We start from the raw sequence: 21,313 nt of genomic DNA on the forward strand, positions 1-21,313 counted from the left end.
ATGTAATTGACCTTAAATCTTTACTTCCTAGCCCCAGGAAAGCTTCCTCAGATTTTACTTACATCCAGAGGTTTCATGTTCAGAATTAGAAAAGCTTAAACGCCTCATACTTGACCTTTCCTCAAGCTATTAAAACCCTTGTTCACAAAACACCATAGAAAGAGCATATACAGTCTCTATTCTCTGTTTTATGAATGAGAAAAACAAGGCCTGGAGGGATTGCAAGTGATACACAAACACATAACTATGTAAGGATCCAGCTGGGATAAGACCTTGGATTATAGAAACTTTGTTCTTTAGTTTATACCCAGCTGATTCCCAATGCTCAATATTCATAAAGTGGTACCTGTACAGCCAGAATGTCTGTTTATGGAACCAGGCTATTTATTTCATTCACAAAAAAATAAGAGGAAATATAACTGAAGTAAATCTAGCCAAATCTAAATTAATAAAAGTAGTAGTATGCTGACGCACTATCTTACTATTTAACTATCTCCACAAACGTCCATCTGTAAGTCTCGTAGTTACTGTTCACTGGTCAACATTTTGGTTTTCACTTAGTACTTATAAACAGATATTTTAAAAAAAGCTGCTCCAGATTCTTGACATGTGTTACAATTATATTAACTGTTTATATTTCCCCCAAAATCCATCTTTCTTGTTTAAACAGATATGCTTACCTTATATAGTCATCTGGAAACTGCTCAGATTATAATAAATGCTCACTAATTATTAATGGATTCTTAAATCAGTTATTTTGTGTACTCAGGATGACCTATGTCAGATGTCACCAACTGAACTAATTTTGCTGAAATATTTTATAACTAACACAACCTTTGGTTAAGCTTTCTTAGTATTTTACAAAAATAGCACGGATAAGAATATGGGTTGTAGTGTTTTTATTTAAGGTAAAATAAGCAACGTAGGCATTAAAATTTCAGAACTGCCTATATATGTTACATTATATCTTAAAAAAAATTTATTTTATTGAAGTATAGTTCATTTACAGTGTTGTGCCTAAAACTGGCTTTTTATATAATGAAGATTTTTTTTCTTTTCTTTTTTATTGGAGTATAACTGCTTTACAATGTTGTGTTAGTTTCTGCTGTACAATGAAGTGAATCAGCTATATGTATATCTATATTCCCTCCCTCTTGGACCTCCCTGTCACTGCTCCCCCTCCCCCAGCCCACCCATCTAGGTTACCACACAGCACCAAGCTGAGTGCCCTGTGCTATACAGGTTTCCACTACCTATTTTACACATGGTAGTGTATATATGTCAATCCTAATCTCCCAATTTGTCCCACACTCCCCTTCCCCCACCCCCCGTGTCCACATGTCTGTTCTCTACGTCTACATCTCTATTCCCGCCCTGCAAATACGTTCATCTGTACCATTTTGCTAGATTCCACAAATATGCATTAATATACGATATTTGTTTTTCTCTTTCTGGCTTACTTCACTCTGTATGACAGACTCTAGGTCCATCCACATCTCTACAAATGACCCAGTTTCGTTCCTTTTCATGGCTGAGTAATATTCCATTGTATATATGTACATCTTCTTTATCCATTCATCTGTCAATGGACATTTAGGTTGCTTCCGTGTCATGGCTATTGTAAATAGTGCTGCAATGAACATTGGGGTACATGTGTCCTTTTGAATTATGGTTTTCTTGGGGTATATGCCCAGTAGTGGGATTGCTGGGTCATATGGTAGTTCTATTTTTAGTTTTTTAAGGAACCTCCATACTGTTCTCCATAGTGGCTGTATCAATTACATTCCCACCAGCAGTGCAAGAGGGTTCCCTTTCCTCCACACCCTCTCCAGCATTTATTGTTTGCAGCTTTTTTGATGATGGCCATTCTGACCGGTGTGAGGTGATACCTTGTTGTAGTTTTGATTTGCATCGCTCTAATAATTAGTGATGTTGAGCATATTTTCATGTGCCTCTTGGCCATCTGTATGTCTTCTTTGGTGAAATATCTGTTTAGGTCTTTTGCCCATTTTTTAATTGGGTTGTTTGTTTTTTTGATATTGAGCTCCATGAGCTGTTCGTACATTTGGGAGATTAATCCTTTGTCAGTTGCTTGGTTTGCAAATATTTTCTCCCATTCTGAGGGTTGTCTTTTTGTTTTGTTTATGGTTTCCTTTGCTATGCAAAAGCTTTCAAGTTTAATTAGGTCCCATTTGTTTATTTTTGTTTTTAGTTCCATTACTCTAGGAGGTGGGTCAAAAAAGATCTTGCTGTGGTTTATGTCAAAGAGTGTTTTACTCTAAGAGTTTTACAGTGTCTGGTCTTACATTTAGGTCTTTAATCCATTTTGAGTTTATTTTTGTGTATGGTGTTAGGGAGTGTTCTAATTTCATTCTTTACATGTAGCTGTCCAATTTTCCCAGCACCACTTATTGAAGAGGCTGTCTTTTCTCCATTGTATGTTCTTGCCTCCTTTGTCATAAATTAGGTGACCATATGTGTGTGGGTTAATCTACAGATTCAATGCAATCCCTACCAAACTACCAATGGCATTCTTCACAGAATCAGAAAAAATTTTACAATTTGTATGGAAACACAAAAGACCCCGAATAGCCAAAGCAATCTTAAGAAAAACGGAGTTGGAGGAATCAGGCTCCCCAACTTCAAACTATAATACAAAGCTACAGTAATCAAGACAGTATGGTACTGGTACAAAAACAGAAATACAGATCAATGCTACATTACATCCTAATGTTTAAAAACTGCATATTGCATATCTCTGGTAGGAAAGACTTCTTCATTCTGTACATAACTCTGTACCTAGGCCATGCGCAGTTCTTTCATAAATTCTCCTTAAGATGGTGCTACTTTATTTTTCTTCTTTCCTCCTCCTAATTACAATAATATATATCATCAACCACTATACACCTGTTAGACTGGTTAAAAAGTACATTAACAATACCAAGTGCTGGAGGAGATGTGGAACAACTGGAACTCTCATATATTGCTGGTGAGAATGAAAAATAATACAGCCACTCTGGAAAACATTTTGGCAGTTTCTTATAATGTTAAACATATTCTACAATATGACTTAGGAATCACACTCCTAAGTGTTTACCATGGTGAACTGAAAACATGTTCACACAACAACCTGTTAATGGGTAGTTACAGCAGCTTTACTGATAACTGCCAAAAACTGGAAAACAACCCTAATGTTCCTGGTGAAGGAATGGATAAGTAAATTGTGGTACATCTATAGAGTGGACTACCACTCAGCAATAAAAAAGAATAAACTATTGATAAATGCAACAACCTGGATGAATCTCAAAAAGCAATATGTTGAGTGAAAGAAGTCAGTCTCAAAAGGTCATAAACTTTATGATTCCATTTATATGTTATTCTTGAAAAGCAAACTGTAAGTGACAGAGAACAGACCAGTGGTTGACGGGGGATATGGAATAGGAAGAGGGTGTGACCACAAAGGGATAGTACTGTTCCTTTTCCTGATTGTGGTGGTGTTTAGATGAACCTATATGTATATTAAAATTCATGGAATGATGTACCCAAAAAGAATCCATTTTTACTGTGTATTAACTTAAAAAAAATATATACCAAAGGATTCAAGTATTAGGTGTCTATGAATCATTTAATTTCATGATTTTAAGATGAGAAAACAAACCCAGGGGCATTAAAAGTGCCTTGTTAATTAATGATCACAGTTACCTACTTAACAGCAATCCTTTACTTAAGAGTACACAACTTGTGCTTCCCTGGTGGCACAGTGGTTGAGAGTCCGCCTGCCGATGCAGGGGACACGGGTTTGTGCCCCGGTCTGGGGAGATCCCACATGTCGTGGAGCAGCTGGGCCCGTGAGCCATGGCCGCTGAGCCTGCGCGTCCGGAGCCTGTGCTCCACAACGGCAGAGGCCACAACAGTGAGAGGCCCGCGTACCACAAAAAAAAAAAAAAAAAGAGTACACAACTTAATACAAAATGTGCTTACCTCAAAATGAGAAATTCAATCAGAAATAAGGAATATGTAGAAACTGCATAATAAACCAGGCCACACAGATTTTAATAAATATAAAATTCAACTATAATTTCTATGCTACTAGGTGGATAGGCCAATAATAAAAAGAAATTTAAATTCTCACTTCTACTCATTCAAGAAAGACTTCATAAACTATATTTTAGTCATTAAGAAGACTCCCTCAATATAGATATATCTCTGGGATTTAGAAGAATTTCCAAGGTTAACTCCAAAAAATTCCAGGGAATTCCCTGGCAGTCCATTAGTTATGACTCTACGCTTCTACTGCAGGAGGTACGGGTTCGATCCCTGGTCAGGAAACTAAGATCCCATGTGCTGTGTGGTGCAGCCAAAACAAACAAACAAAAACAAAACAAAAAAACCACACACAAAATTCCAATGCTAAATCAATATTTTCTTTCTGAACACTATATATTAAAGAAAATATTCATTACCTCAAAAGGTAAAAATCAATCTAAGCTTGGTGGGGTCTGAGAAAATGGAACTGGGAAGAGGTACAAGAGAAGGAAGTAAGATAAAAACAGGGAATTACACTACACAAATTATTAGTTATACCTAATAAAATATGAGAAATATTCTTGTCCTCTTCTTTAGGGATGATATATGAGTCCAAAGATTCAGAAAATTAGTTCTTTCTTAAATATTTCCTTTCAGAGTCTCAGGTATCAACTAAGGCTTAGATTACTAATCCACTTTACAGAGCTCCAATGACTTTTTTCACAAGGTGCATTCAGCCTCATTTTATAATATGTTTATTATTTCCATGTGGGAATAATAATAATACTCTATGAGACTATTCTTGAAGTATATGGAAGGTGAACAGGAAGCTTAGAGTATCATGGGCATGAAGAGAACATCAAACAGTCCCAAATGATCTGATCTTGACATTATAATAGGCAACATTTCAGAGAGTTTTATAGCTAAAAGTCTTAAAGTTCATTTGATAAAAGTCCTTATTTTACAAATTAGAACCTAATGGTTAACAGAGTTAATTATTGCAGAAGTGAGTTAAGAACAGGCCTCCTAACTGCTTACATGGTAATCATATATACAATGCAAATTTAAATTCTGTCCCTCTTTCCTTGAATCATTCATTCTGCTTACATACCCACAAGACAACAGGAATTAGCCGAATACTTCTGCACATACTTATTAATCTACATACTTTAGAGAACTGAAAGCAAAATGCTAGGCCCTTGACCCTTTATGTCAGATCTAATCAAATTAAATGATTTTGCCTACTTTAGTACACAATGTAAAACATAAAATTTCATGGCAATGTGACCTAAAATTAACATTGAACTACCTTTAACCCTCTGTGTTGTTGTTCATTTTAATGCAGTCAAATAAGTAGTATGAGAAAAAAAACAAACCAAAAAACAACTTATTACCAAGATGTGTGAATATGCCATTTGCAAAGAGAACTGTTTTTTTAATATATTCAAACTGTAACCAGCTTGTCAAGTTCATTCCAAACAAACTGAAGTGTTAAGAAGTCACAGTAGAGAGTTATATTTCATATAACATTTGCCCTGCAGTTATCTGATAAGTCAATAACAGCAAAGAAAGTTTCTGGAATTATTTCTCCTAAAACTTTTATTTAAGGCTTTATTCCCTAAGTATTAAATATTTAAAGTACCATGATAAATTACGCTTTGGTATTAATTACAAAAACTAATACAAGGTTTTTATTTGTTGGGATTTTTTTTTTGAGATATAATACTCTCAACTAAATACCTACTATACTCCAGGCTTTATGATAAACCTTGAAAATAAATGAATGAAAACATGGTCCTGTCCTCAAGGATCATACAATTTAGTAAGTGATATAAAAATGTACAGAAATAAATTGTAATACAACAATGAGTGGACAAAGTAGAATAGAGAAGATAATCAGAGAAAGTCAAGGAAGGTTTCATAGAGATATCCAAATTGGCTTTTGAGGTAGAAAAGGAATTTGATAGTAGGACTAAAAGGTCATTTCTTTATAGGAAACTCTAGGAAAGACAAATCTAATCTAAAGTGATAGAAGGCAGACCAGTGGTTACCTAAAGCCGGGGATGGGGATTGTAGATTGATTGCAAGTATGTATACAAGAGAACTGAAGTGATGGTCAGGATCCCTAGTTGTAGTGATGGTTACCTGGGTATATACATTTGTTAAAACTCATCAAATCATATACTTAAAATATGTGCACTTTATCATATGTAATTTACATACTTCAGTAAAGTTAATTTTTTACAAGGGACTGGGGAAACCAAATGGGCTACTCTTTGGGTGGCAAAAACACTTCTATATTCCAATTACAAGGTAGTTATTGGTATTCCGTGATTATCAAAAATGTTTTCTCTAAACTGAGTTTAAAGCTCCAGCACAGTTTCTTATTTTTAGACCTCTCCTAAACAAGTAATGGGCAAAGAATGTAGAGCTCGGCAGAGTTCCAACAGAATAGGCTATATCTAAGTTTATATGATATTGCTGAAGAAAAAGCATTTCATAATACAGATTTCCATTTATAATGTAATTACTGAATTTGTGGGTAAGAAAATACTAGATTGAAGAGTTCTTTAGCTAGTTTTGTAATTCTGGGCAAATTAATTCACATCTTTGGGATTATTTCAGCTATAAAATAAGAAGGCTGGTTTCTTTATGATTTCTTTCACTTCTAAGATTTAATTATTCTTACAAGATTGAAATCTCTACATAGACAGTCTCCAATTGAAACCCCTAAGGTAAGTCCCAGATGTTGAAAGTAATGCATTAAAACAAGCTCTATAAGTACACTGAATATCAGAAGCATTGTACACAACTTTTAAGATTAGAAATTTGTGGTTCTTGGTCAGATTTATGTACTTCCTTAAGCAAATTTAATTTTACTTATATCTGTTTTTTCTTGGCTAATCATACAGGTTCTTCTAAAATTTCTGTGGTGCTAGATACATCATTCTACGTATACCACTCCTTATCTTTCCAAATATAGAAATTAAGGATTTAGACATTAAATAACTAGCTCAAAATATCCTCTTTGCAAAGACAAAACTATTAGATCAAATGTGTCTTATACGATTTGTTAAGTAAAAAGGTTTAGAAAGAATGTATATATGAATGGATGGACATTGATACAAATATAGAATTTTTTTTCTGGAAGGACATAACAACAAAAAACTTAGTAATGCTACCTTTAGGGAGTGGGCCTAGAGTGGATAGAGGTCATTTTTCTATTTTTACTTTCCGTACCATTGAAAAATTTCCAACATGAACATCTGTTAATTCTACTGTTTAAAAATTATGCTCTTAGGTTGGACTTATAGGTTGTATTTTCCTTTCATTTTCTATACTGGAGAAAAAAAAAAAAGTAATGCTTGGCTTTTTAAATTTTCTTCTTTTTTAAACAAAATGCCTGGTAGTGTAGTTGTTAATTCAGTTGCTTAGAGCTCAAAGAACAAAGGTCATAGGTTTGATTAACTATATTTGCAAAAAATAAAAATATCCCTTGGTCATAGAATGCATTTTTAACTTTAAAAAGTCATCTGGCAAACTCGTGCTGCTGATCTCAAGGATGAATCAGGTAAGAGCAAGTGGTTGACTCAATACAAAACATAAATACTGGAAAATAACTTTAAGTAATGTCTTAGTGACAGAGGGTAAGAGAGTAGACAGAGAATTACTCATCTCTAAGTAAACGTTTTAATTTTCATATTCATCAACTCACTGCACCTTCTGAATAGAATATAAATAAGACCTTAACTGTAGGAGAAAATACAGTCCCTGTACTTTCAAAAAAGTTAAAGACTATACATGTCACAAATCTTATTATTTTTAAAATAATACATTTCTTATTAGTATACTATATAAACATCAAATAAAATACCTGTAACATCTTCTGGATCTGATACAACAATATGTGCATTTAGTTCCTGTAGCTTGTGATGCAATTCGTCTAATTTTTTATTTGATTTTTTCAAAATGTTGTCCACATAAGCCAAACTTTTTTTATCTGTTGTGACTTTCCTCAGATTTTCAGCTCCTTCTTTGATTTTCAGTTCTTTTCTTATTTCTCTCTTAATTCGATCCTTGATATCATCCAATTTCTGTTGCACCATTGTATCTGAAAAGTCTAATTTTTGAATAGCACTCACATTCTCAGAAAAGGGAAGACTTCGGGAATCCCCCTACAGAAAAAAAATAAACACACAAATGTGGGAGTTTAGGAAAGTTAGCTGCTCAGTAAAATAGGCCATATAAGAATAGAACTGTACTTAAAGCAATTCTTCAAAAACTCTGCCCACTCACTAAATAACATTACCTGACAATTTTATATTAAAATAAACACATCTATACACAAAGACAACTTTGGGCTGTATAAACAGACAATGAATTTTTGATATTCCATGAACCCAAGTTAGATTCCAAAACCTACACTGTGAATCTTGAGCAAGTTATTTAACCTTTCAAATGCTCAATCTAATCGTGTAAAATCTAAATAATAATATTAGGCACTTTTCAGAGATAATGTAATTCAAAATATTGTATGTGAAGCTCCAAATATAATTCTTGGCCCACTATAGTCACTTAATAAGTGAAGATTATTATTAAATTCCATAGGTGAGATAAAATTCTATATTATCTTCTATAAGAAACCTCTTAAAAATAAACTAATATTGGCAAAAATAAAATAAAATTATATCCTTATAACCACTTTTTAGTTAAGCAATTAAATGCATTAGGGCTTGGGAAGACTAATTTCAGAATTCTATTCATATATTTCATGACTATCTATCCCAATTGATAATTTGGTTGACTGACTACATAAACATCACTACTAAAAAATGTCTAAATTATGTCCTACTGACAGAAGCTAAGAGAGTACACAGTATCAGTTATTCAACTTAAAATGAAAATCAAATCAGGTAAGTACATCTAATCTACATTTAAAACAGGCAAAGTTATGTTCTGGCTATTTGTATATCATTCACTATTTTAAACTCCATTACTACAATACTATTGGTTTTTACATTTTTAATTTCTGAAACACAAGAAACTAGAGTTAACTTTTGCCTTTGGGAAGAGGAATCGAGCTTGTGAAGGACACAGAAAAGAGATTTATATTTCACTGTGCACCCTTTATGTATCTTTTGAACCACAGACCTAAGTAATTAAAAGATTTTCTTTAACTTCTTTGGGAATTCATCACACCCATAAAATAAGTTCTATTTAAATACTTCGTGCAAATACTCTTTACGTCTAATTCTTCACCTCTGAAAAACATGTATTTTGCATAACAGTGAGACAATGGATGGGAAGATACAGGATTTAGTCTTGGCACTGGTACCAATTTACCTGGTGCCAACAGGCATACTATGCAAAAAATGAAGTAGTTGATGTATAAATTTGTTCTTAACCTTTTTAGGGCCAACAACCCCTTTGAAATTGACAAAAAAAGAGTAGAACAAAGAAAATTCATGTTTGTATGTACTACTGTATGTACTATTTCCAGGTACCACAGATCTTAGATTCAAAATTCCTGAAACTGGTGATCTACACCTATTGGCCTTAAATTTCTGATTCTTATCTATACGAACATAGAATGATCTCCTATCTGGGCCAAAATAATGTCGAGGCTTTTCACTATTTATAATGGACTATAAGTCATATCAATCCATTTATTCAGTTTCCAAAGTTTATAAATCCACCTTTGTCTGGTTATCAAAAACATATGACTATTGTCAAAAGATAAAATCCCAAATTTCTATTGTCTACCTTCAGGTAAAGGGAACGGAGGCAAACAATTCTTAAATGAGAAAGCTTAAGCTAAATGCATTCCTCTAGATAGTTTTATTTCTATCTTTATAAACTTAGAAAACACTACATGAATTGCTTTCACAAACCTGTACTTTAATATTAGGTACTAAGCCAGAACGTTAAGTGTCTCAGTAATTTTTTCTTTATGATGCATAGGCTAAAAGAAATACCTAACAATTCCATTTATTAAGTAGTACAGTCCAAATAACTTAATCAATACTTATAACAACTTAGTAGCTGTTTGAAAAAACACAAATTGAAAGAAAATTACATTTGTATTTCATTCTTTAATAGCCACAGTTACTTATTAATGGGATATATGTCTGCTATTGGGTACTTCACAATTTCTCAAAACTTGAAATCAGTTGCACATTCCCACCTTCATCCTATACGGCCAGTACAAAGGGGTTGTAGAATATCCTTAATATTGAAACTTTACTGACTCTAGTTAGTCCACATGGTATCCAACAAATGGTGTCACTGTGTTTCCCTGAAATTTTTAAAATATACTGCAGCATCCTGAGAGCTTGCTGAGGCACTCCAGAGAGCCTTGTTGCAGAGTTTGAAAATCATGGTACTAATATTTAAAGGCTGTTAAAAACAAAACAAACAAAAACAACAACCAAAAAACACTGTTACCCTTGGCTACTTCAACTTCCACTTTCCAACTTGCTCCCTAAATGCCGATCATATCAAATTACAGAAATTTACTGCCAGAGACAATCTCTTTTGGCTCAGCTACTATGCATGCTGCACCTTTGGGATGCATCATTTTCCCTTCTTTCTTCAACTATCTCTTCCTAGTCTTTCTTTTCTTAGTTAACTTTTACTTTGTTTCAAAGTTTACCATAATTTTTTCCCCAGGAAAGAATTTCCTGCCTATGCCCTCTCTAAGAATTTAGATTAAATGCCTCTCTCCTGTGTGCTCTGATAATGTGGATTTTATTTAAACAAGTATTCCTTTCCTTATCTGACAACTCCAAAGACTGTGAGCAATTTGAGGGCAGAGCTTATGCCTGGCAGAGTGGCTCTGTTTTATTTTCTTAATGATTTGATTACATTATTTAATATTCTTATTTCAGAATTCAGGAAAGTCTATCACTGCTAAGGAAGTCATGCTTTCCTCTTTCTGGTAAAGAGAACTCACACTCCAGGGAGCTCTAAGGCAAAACTGATATTCAATCATAGCAACTATACTGGCTAAAATTAGATATTAGATATAAATCATATGTGGTTAGCATGTTTGCTTCCTCTTCCTAAAAGGCCTGAATTTCTAGTAACGATATTTTTACTCCCATCTTTTGTTGTGACATGACTCAAATACCTTTTGGAAAGGAGCAGGAGATACATACACCATAATCAATAACTTAAGATAAACTATGCCCCCTGACAGCAGATAGGAAAGGTTACAGTACTTTCTATTACTCTTTTCCTAAAAATTTTAGTTGCAATAAACTGTGAAAGTTATTGGAAAATATAATTTTCTTGCATTTGGAACAACTGAAATGAGATATTCCATCTATTAAATTATGTCTCTACCCTTAAAAAAAAAAGAGCAATTATATCATAAATGGAATCAGTACTAGGCAATGTAATAATATTCTTGACACAGTAAAATAAATCAGCCTCAGGAAAAAAAAAATAGCTATTTAAGCAGTGAAAATCTTCAGTGATAATCTCTGTCTCAGTAGGTTCTCTTAGAGGCAGTAGTAACATTATAGTAATTTATGTTTATAAGCTTTACCCTTTCATCCACCATTCAACTCTTTGTACTCTATAATAAAGTTCACACCTCCCCCAAAAGTAAACAGTAGATACCTTTTCTCATGTTTTCAAAACCAAGCAAAGTTAGATCCAACCTCTAATCACAAACTCCCTTTTAAATTCATTAATATGCTCAGAAAGAGATAAAAAAAGGAAAAACACACAAAAGTAATCCTAAACATAAAACTAAACTCCTAGTAGTATTCATGATTCTCTACCAATCATATATACATAAAAGAAACCCCATTAATTCTCAAACCTTTTATCACTGAAATCAACAAGCTTAGTTAGCCACTCCATTCTAGTCAAATTAATCTAACACTTTGCTGTTATATTCTCTTACCCATCCATGTCTTTCTTTCTTATACCCTATTCCTTTCACTATCAATCGAAATCCACCATCATGTTTAAAAATATTTCAACTCTTTCATGATTAATCCTACCTATTTTTAATGTATTTTATATCATCTATATCCTTAATGCAGCCTTTCAAATCAGATGGGCCAAATCCAAAAACAAGGAAAACATTAGTGAAATTAATACACTCAGGATTTATAGTAGTACCATCGAAATGATTTTTAGGTTAAGTAGATTTCGAGCAGCTAAATAAATAAAAGGAACAGAGACTTCAATGAGTAAGAAACAAAGAGTAAAAATTAGATGGAGTTCAAAGGAACCAAAATAAATTAAAAACTCAGTGGACAGGTTAAATAGCAGATTAGACCAAGCTAATGAATTAGTATCCTGGCAGATAGATAACTTGAGGGAATTACTCTGAATTCACCATACAGCGATATGAGAAATTTAAAGGCATGTAAGACAGAATGAGAGGATCCAAGATCCTCGCAGTAAGAGCTCCAGAATAACAGAATAAAGACAATGGGGGAGAAGCGCTACATGAAGAGATAAATGGATGAGAATATTCCAGAGTTGAAGCATGATATATCCTTAGACTGGAAGGTCATACCAAGTTGCAAATAAGATAAATGAAAATAACGCAGCAACTACAAAGTAAATAGAGAGAAAAAGCATTTTATCTACAAATGAATGATAATTAGATCAACAGAAAACTATTCTTTAATAACAACAGAGGCTCCAAACTATCAAACTTCTACAGGATTTTCAGCCTTTATCTTCATATATTGCTAAGGCTTTCTCCAAAATTAAAAAAAAATTAAAAACCAGCTGCTTCAAAATGTTAACATTCTTGGGGAAATGACAGATGAACTAACCCAGTGCCCATGTTACACTTACATCATTCCCCTGCTTACTTTCCTGTGTATGTTCACTTCTATTGAAGAAAAAAAAGTTGTGCCATGGCAGGAGAGACTGTACCATTTTTACCTCTTAAATTGACAAAGAGTTTTCTAATCATAATGTTGGCCAGAATCCAGATGTAAGCTGTAAAACTTTATAAGTTGGAACTATATAACAAGAATCTTTAAAATAGTGATTCCCTTTGGCCCAGTAATTCTAATTCTAGAAATGTAAACTAATAAGATAATTAGGAATTATTAACTATATAGAATGGTAAATACAATAATTTTTAAAATAATATATGCTGGGCACAGACAGACTCCCTTACAAAACTTACAAGTAGCAGGGCTTTAAACCAACTTATAGAAAAGAGAAAGTTCAGGATATAAGTGTCATAACAAAAGAATTTCAAACAGTCTAGGGAATAAGGAAAGGTTTCTTTTATTTATACTCTTTATTATTCCTCAGCAGTATGTCCAGCTCAATGTACTGCTACTATGTACACAGTTTTATTTCAAATTATGTTTAAAATAAGAATGGACAAAAAGAGACTGGGAGGAAAGAGATTAAAATATTAACAATAATTATCTCTGGGTAAAAAAATCTAAGAAGATTTTCATTTTGTTCTTCCAAGTTTTCCGTATTTTCTCAATTTTTTTTTAGCAATTAATATATACTGCCTGTCTAATAGGAGGGAATTACATTTTTTAAAGACATCAAAAGTAACTTTCACTTTATTTCAATTTTGGTAAATGCAAAAGCTTATAATGATACTTTACACTCTACAGTATATTTGCTATTATTTAACTAGGTTATTTCGAGTCAATACAATTCCACTGCAAAGGATGAGACTACACATTCCACTCATTATAACTAGACCATGTCATATGCCAGTCAAGTATTCCAAGTATGAAAATGTGTTAATATGTATTTGATAAATACAACTATTTTTATTTTATGAAATAACAAAATTCTGATCTGTAGAATAAAATATAAACTGACATTTTCTATTTACTACATTTCAACAAACTCACAGTGAAGTTAAGAAAAACACTAAAATAAGAACAGGATCAGATTCAAAGAACAAAATGAAGAAAAAAGTCTGTCACTTATGACCAAGTACTTCATTTAGGGAGAGACAGGAAAGGATGTTTACTTCTCACTGGCCAAGTTCCCAGAGAAGAAGTGAAAAAGCTGTTACTTTCTTTATATTATAGAAATATAAAACAGTCTGACCTGATAGATGCCAAGAAATGTTAGAGCACCCATAAAAACTCAGTGGGTACAATGATTCATATACTGTTTAGCTAGAAGGAATTTCAAAGATCATGTAGTGTAACTCCCTTTAGTTTTGAGGAAAGCAGGTTCAAAGCAGCTATGCAACTTGCCTAAGGTCACAAAGAAAAGTCAGTGAACTGGCTGGGTTTAGCATACTAGTCTCCTGACTCCTAGTTTGGTGCTCTTTTACTCCATACCACCTTCTTATCCATTTCCCTTTATTTGAACTACACCCTTACCTAACTGATCTGCATTAATTAAGGGATATTATGTGCCTTAATTCAGGGGTACTGGCAGGACATATTTCCTCTTATTCTCTCATATCACCCTAATCCAACCTTCTGTGTCTAAGGGGAGAATGCTCTCACCAGAAAGCAAGAAACCAGTTCTTACACCAGCTCTCTGTCACTAGCTATGCAACCCAAGCATGTTATTCCATCTCTGTACCTGTTCACCCATCTGCAAAATTATGTTTGGTTCTCCCACCTTTTAGTTCCTTTAAAACTTCTTTATTCAAAATATTCACTGAATGCTAGGTAATGGAAATGACACAATCCTGCTTTCTTTCAGGTATTCAATTTACTAAAGAAGACAGACATGAAAACCAAACAAAATCTGAAGCAGTAAAGCTTTAAACAAATGTAGGCTATATTTTGTGTGTGTGTGTGTGTGTGTGTGTGTGTGTGTATGTTTGTGTGTGTGTCTTAACAGAAAGCTCAGTTAGAATGTAGTATGATGGAAAGAACTATATTTGGAGTCAGACTGGCCATGTATAAATTCTGATACTGCAACCATGCTAAAGCTTTAATTTCTTTTTTCTGTAAAATGGAATTATTACAACTACCTTGACTGTATTATTTCTAAGTCTCATAATGGCTGTGCTAGGAATAAGAAGTATGCTTTCATAGCAATAGTATATTTCCTGGCACATAGTACTGAGAGATAGTGCTGGGTCCCTACATAATATTCAGCCTCCCCCTTTTCCTCACTAAGGAAATTTCCATTTTGGTAGATGCAACAAAGTGCTGAGATAAAATTCTCACTTCACCAGACTCCCTTGCGGCTAGAAGTAGTTACATGACAATTCCTGGCAAAGGGAAGCCCAGGATTTTGGGGAAAGCTTCCAATTTTCCCTTTCTTTTTGCCTAGAATGCAGATCCAAAGCCTAAAGGTGTAATAGGCAAATAGGACAGAACAAGGATGACAAAGCAGTGTGGAAGAGCCTAGGACCCCAATGGCTTTACTGAACTGCTACACAAGTCCTAGACTGCCTACTTTGGACTTCTTGTCTCAGACGAACTATAAATCCCTCTCTCACTAAGGATCATATAGGGCCTTGTAGGCCAATATAAAGACTGGCTTTTATTCTGAGTGAAATGGTGTAGGGCTTAGGGAGAGACGTAATGTTGTATGACCTCCTGTGTTAACAGATTTGAGGGGGCAGGGAAAACTGCTATGAAGCTATGGTAGATTGTTACTAAATGGACTCAAATGAATCTTGCTTTCCTACATTCATATCATCATGTAGCCTCCTTCCACACTGACTCAAAGCTAGCCTTCTGACTTACTCTAATAGTGTAATGGAAGTGACATTCTGATGATGGGCAGGGAGCTTCAAGAAGAGGCCTCAAGAGGACTCATAGCTTCTGTCTTCCTTCTTGAAAACTCAACTACTATTTAAAGAAGTCCAGATTTTTCTGCTAGAGAGAGAGGACCCTGGAGGATGAGAGAGGCCATGTGGAGAGAGGCCATGTGGAAGAGAACCAAAGTACTCCAGCTGTCTCATCCATTCCAGCTGAGGCAACAGACCTGTGAGGAAGGCCACAGTGGACATTTCCAGTCCAGTTTAGCCACCAGCTGAATGCAGCTGCATAAGTGAGCACAGGCAAGACTAGCAGAAGAAACACCTCTTATACCCACAGAATTCTGAGATGAGTTTATTACACTACCAGAGACATATGATACAGAGGCTACTGCAGCAATCCAGGCAAGATAGCTCTTAGAGCCATAATGATAGCTCTAAGCAGTCTCTTCAATTTTGATTATTAACTACTTTTTGTTGACTCTCAATAGATAAAGGGATGGGGGCGTTAATAACATTATCATTATGTTAAAAAAGAAAAAACAATTTTCCTTTTCTTTCCCACTTTATACCTCTCCATCCCAACACTTTGAGAAGATGTAGATAGAGAAAATCAGTAAGGACACAGGTTGAGCATCTAAATCCTTAAATCTTTAAACATGCTTAAAGCAAACATACCCTCATGCCCCTAAACTCATTAGTCATAGTGCCAACTAATTCATTTTTTGCTTAAGTTGGTTTGACTTAAGTTTTCCCTTACCACAAATAAGAGTCCCAAATAATATTGATAGGTATAGCTCCCTGCTCTGAAACATGAATTTTTTTTTTTTTTTCCAGTACGCGGGCCTCTCACTGTTGTGGCCTCTCCCGTTGCGGAGCACAGGCTCCAGACGCGCAGGCTCAGCGGCCATGGCTCACGGGCCCAGCCGCTCCGCGGCATGTGGGATCTTCCCAGACCGGGGCACAAACCCGTGTCCCCTGCATTGGCAGGCGGACTCTCAACCACTGCGCCACCAGGGAAGCCCTGAAACATGAAATTTTATCTCTGTAATTTAGTAATGATACCTGCAATTCCAGATCTATATATATATGATTTTTTTCCAATATCAAGACCAATGTTCTCCTATAAGTGTTTGTGTTCTCTACCACTCTAATCTCATTTTATACCACAGAACTGAATTTAGGGTCACATTTCCACCCTTGTTCCAAAGGATGCCACTAGTAATTTTTCATCTTATTTTGCATACTCTTCTCCCCTGAGCTTCTGGGAATTTTTTTTATATAAATTTATTTATTTATTTATTTTTGGCTGTGTTGGGTCTTCGTTGCTGTGAGTGGGCTTTCTCTAGTTGTGGTGAGCAGGGGCTACTCTTCTTTGCAGTGCGCGGGTTTTTCTTCGTTGCAGTGCGAGGGCTTCTCCTCGCGGTGGCTTCTCTTGTGGAGCACGGGCTCTAGGCGCGCTGGTTTCAGCAGTTGTGGCTCGCGGGCTCTAGAGCACAGGCTCAGTAGTTGTAGCACAGGGGCTTAGTTGCTCCACGGCAGGTGGGATCTTCCCAGACCAGGGCTCGAACCCGTGTCCCCTACACTGGCGGGCAGACTCTTAACCACTGCGCCACTAGGGAAGCCCTGGGAAATATTTCTTATCTCACTCAAACCATGTGATTCTAGTGAGGTCTTCAATGCTCTTACATGATCCTATAGATCTGTGGCCACAGTTGAATGATCTAAGGATGGACACCTCACTAAATTAAACCAGAGCTGTCCTACATCCTGGCCAAACATGACTGATCCATTCATCCTGCAAATATTTACTGAATACCTATTATATGTGCTAGATGCTGTACTCAACACTGGACATACAGTGGTTTAAAAAAACAAAAAAGACATCCATATCTACATTAAGCTAAACATGAGTTCATAATGATGCAGAAAAAGCATTTGACAAAATTCAATATGCATTCATAATTAGAAACTCTCAGTAAACTAGAAATAGAGACCTTCCTCAATTTGATGAAGAACATCTACAACAAACTTACAACTACCATTATATGTAGTGCTGAACGACTAAATTCTTTCCCCTAAGATCAGGATCAAGACAAGGATGTCTACTCTCAGCACTCTTATCCAACACAGTACTGGGCATCCAAATCACTTCAGTAAGACAATAAAAGGCATACAGATTGAAAAGGAAGCGATAAAACTGTCCTGTCCCTATTAGAAGATAATACGGTCATCTACATAGAAAATCCCAAGAAATTTACCAGAAACTTCTAGAATAAAAGAGTTCAGTACTATCACAGGATACAAGAACACTCAAAAATCAATCATACTTCTGTGTACTGACAATGACCATGTGGACACCAAAGTCAAAAACACAATACCGTCTAATAATTTTTGCTTAGATGCTCCTGTGAGATGATCCATAGTACGCATGCATATACCCTATCATATTGCTTATAACAACTTAGTTTGTCTTCCCTGCTTGACAATAAGACAAGCCCTCTCTAAGTACAGAGGCATTATCTGTTTTGTTCATTACTGTGTCCCCAGCATAGTATCTGGTACATCATAGGTAATTAATAAATATTTTTAAGGGAATTTAAAAAAAAGAATATGCTTCAAGTTTCCTAAGTAGAATAGAAATCCCCCATATCCAAACCCAAAACTCTACCCTCCCCCACCAAAAGCTCTAGTTATAGAAAAAGTTTCAGGCAAAAAGAAAAGGAAGGTATTGAAACACACAAACAGCTGGAGTCAAAAATCAAGAAAATCCTCACATTTATAATATGGAAAGGGCTTTCAGACACAAGTCTTTGTTCTTTTCAATTAAGTCATATATATTCAAGCACAAAAAAAATTATACAGCGAGTAAAATCTGAATTTTGTTAGTAACTGTTCTTTTAATGACTTAGGTTAATTTTCCTTTGTTACTTTTTTCCTTTATTCAAATTCTTAGAACCTTTTAGGTTTAATTATCAAGTGACAGACATTAGAGCTATGAAAAACTAGTATAGTGTAATCACCATTCCACTGATCAATTTTACCAATTTTCCAGCAGTGGTTCTCAAAATATTTTTGTTTATGTGGACTGGGGTGAAGGTGGTGGGGGGCGGGGCACAGATTACAGATCTACTCTGGGATCCAGATGGAAGCAATGGACTCTCAGAAAATTCTATGTGTGCAACACACACACACACACACACAGTGGCAGGAGGTTAAGGGGTTCACAGATCCCTAAGCCCATCCAAGCACACCAAGTTCAGAACCTATGTAGGTCTAGCCTTTTGTCAACCAGTTCCAGCTATTAGCTATTTCTTAGGAACCTAATATGCAAAAAAAACTTTTAAGGAAAATATACCATATTCGCAAAAAAGGCATACAATAAGACCTTGATTAACTGATTTCCCAGAATACCTCCTTTATATAAAATTAACCATGTTAAAAATTTAAACAACTTCAAAAATTATATTAAGCAGAGCTCCAGATGACCAAAGAAACATCCTTCTCAGTGCCTAGATTCTATTTGTTCTCACATTTCTGAAGGTAAAACAGTTGATCTTCGTTCTGAACCTCCCCCATTCCTGAGCTTCCCAGGAGATAAAACATACAAACCCTGTTTTGTGTCCACAGTCCTAACAGTATAAGAAATAATGATAATAGTTTCAAACACCTATTACTGACCATTATACTTTAACTGAAACTCTTAAAAACAAAGGGTAAAAAAAAAATTTTAAAGGGCTATTTACACATTATATTTTTCTTTCATCTCTAAATGTGAACCACAAGTCATTTCCCCTAGCCAGAGCTTCTGTTAGGGACTTTACCACCTCCTAGGATCATTTTGGAAATATTTGGAAATTCTGGCTGTGAAGATGACAATAGGATAGAGACAGACGATAGGCAGGGAAGTGACCAGGCAGAGCCAGATACTATGAAATAGAAAGCCAAAAAACTCCAATAAAATAATAACACCTACAAGCACATCAGAACAATCAAGATCAATCAAGATTTTGTCTCAAAGGAATATAAAATGATTAAATTAGTAAAATATAAAAATCTTTGTCACAGTATCTGACATTTCTCATTTAGTCAATTATTACCATTATGACTAAAAACAGTCAAAAAGTGGGCAAAGGATAGTAGGATATCAAAATGAAGAAAATATGGGACAAAAATTAATTTTTATTTGTCATGCTTAATTTAGAACAGATCTATCACACAAAAACTCCAATGTGCTAAAGTGTTAAATATTTTTTAGAATGACTAAGCATAAATGAAATAGATAACATGTAGCATATCTACTTCAAGCACAGTGTTAAGAATTCGGGAGCTTAAGAATAAAGAGATATTAAGAGAAAAAAGACTGCAAAGGAAAAGCCCATTGGTTGAAAGTATACAATAAAAGGTAACCAAACTAAGACTATAAACAGATAGATAGGCAGACGGACAGACAAATATGGAGAGAAAAAGGGAGGGAGGGAGGGAGGGAAAAAGGGAAGGAGGGAATCAGGCTGGGGCTCTCATTAAATGTTTTATTTCACTGATTAGGACGAAGAAATAGAGAACAAGTTGTCAGTTTCTCAGAGCTGGGCCTGGGAACACAGCAATGAAACTATACAGAATACAAAAGAAGGTCCCCGAGGAAGTAAAACTAATTAGTCAATGCAAGATAAGTAACAGCTATTTACAAACAGAAACAATAAGAGAGCCAAGAGACTTCTTGAAACAAGTTAAAATTTAGTGAGTGATAAAGTATTTTAGTGGCAAATTGATAGAGATGTGGTATATGAAAGAAAACAAGAGCAACCTTCCGACTGTCCTTCATATTGGCCTTCATGTCTGCTGATGACACAAGGAAAAGAGGGTTTCAGAGCTAGAGATTTCATCAAGAAACAACTTCTGGTGAGGAAATGATTTATAAATATAACAGATATGGTATAGTAGTTGGGGGTGGAGGGATGGGAAGGGAAAGAAATGTCAGAGAGACGTATCCAGAAAGCTTCATTCGACTGCATTGGTAATGTGTATTTCTTTAAATCGGTAGTGAATACAATGGTGTTTTATTACTCCCTATGTACCTTTTGGTATGCCTATAACATTTTATTATAAAATGAGGAAGGAATGATACAAAAAACTAAAGGAGAGCGCTATCTAACAGTAAAGATACTGGATTTCATTACTGAGAAAGTAGTTTCGGAAGGCTATAGAATTCTAATGTAGGATAGTCCCCTGTCTGGAATTTTGAAGGTAATGGCCTCCCAACCTCTTAAAATTGTTCTACTCTGAGAGTACATTTTCTTAAAAACATGATAAGAATTTTTAAGTTTAAATGCCATGTTACTGGGTATATTTCAATACATAAGAAACATTAAGTATATATTTAAATTTGTGACCAATGTAATACATAAACTTCTTTTGTAATTCTTAAAAATGAAGTTTCTTAGCTATTACTTAACTACATTTTTAGTATTATCTCACTGATTTTTTCTCATATTATAAAGCTGGTGTCCCCAAATATTAATATATCAGATAAAACAATTAAAATGGCACAAATGTATTACGAGTCAAGTTGGTGTCTTAAATGGATTCTGAATTACAGCC

At 34.8% G+C, this 21,313-nt stretch overlaps 1 protein-coding gene across 2 annotated transcripts in view; it reads right to left on the reverse strand.

The window, feature by feature from the left end:
- The window catches only part of PKN2 (protein kinase N2), a 128,622-nt gene that overhangs the window by 81,830 nt on the left and 25,479 nt on the right, over positions 1-21,313 (reverse strand). For both annotated transcript variants that reach the window (XM_029228562.1, XM_029228561.1), the window contains exon 2: positions 7,901-8,201. In XM_029228562.1, the coding sequence (XP_029084395.1) occupies positions 7,901-8,201 (301 nt within the window). The remainder of the gene's footprint in view (positions 1-7,900; positions 8,202-21,313) is intronic.

This window comes from Monodon monoceros, unplaced genomic scaffold (genome assembly GCF_005190385.1).
Source record: "Monodon monoceros isolate NGI ecotype Baffin Bay Population unplaced genomic scaffold, NGI_Narwhal_1 Super_Scaffold_18, whole genome shotgun sequence".
Lineage (NCBI taxonomy): Eukaryota > Metazoa > Chordata > Mammalia > Artiodactyla > Monodontidae > Monodon > Monodon monoceros.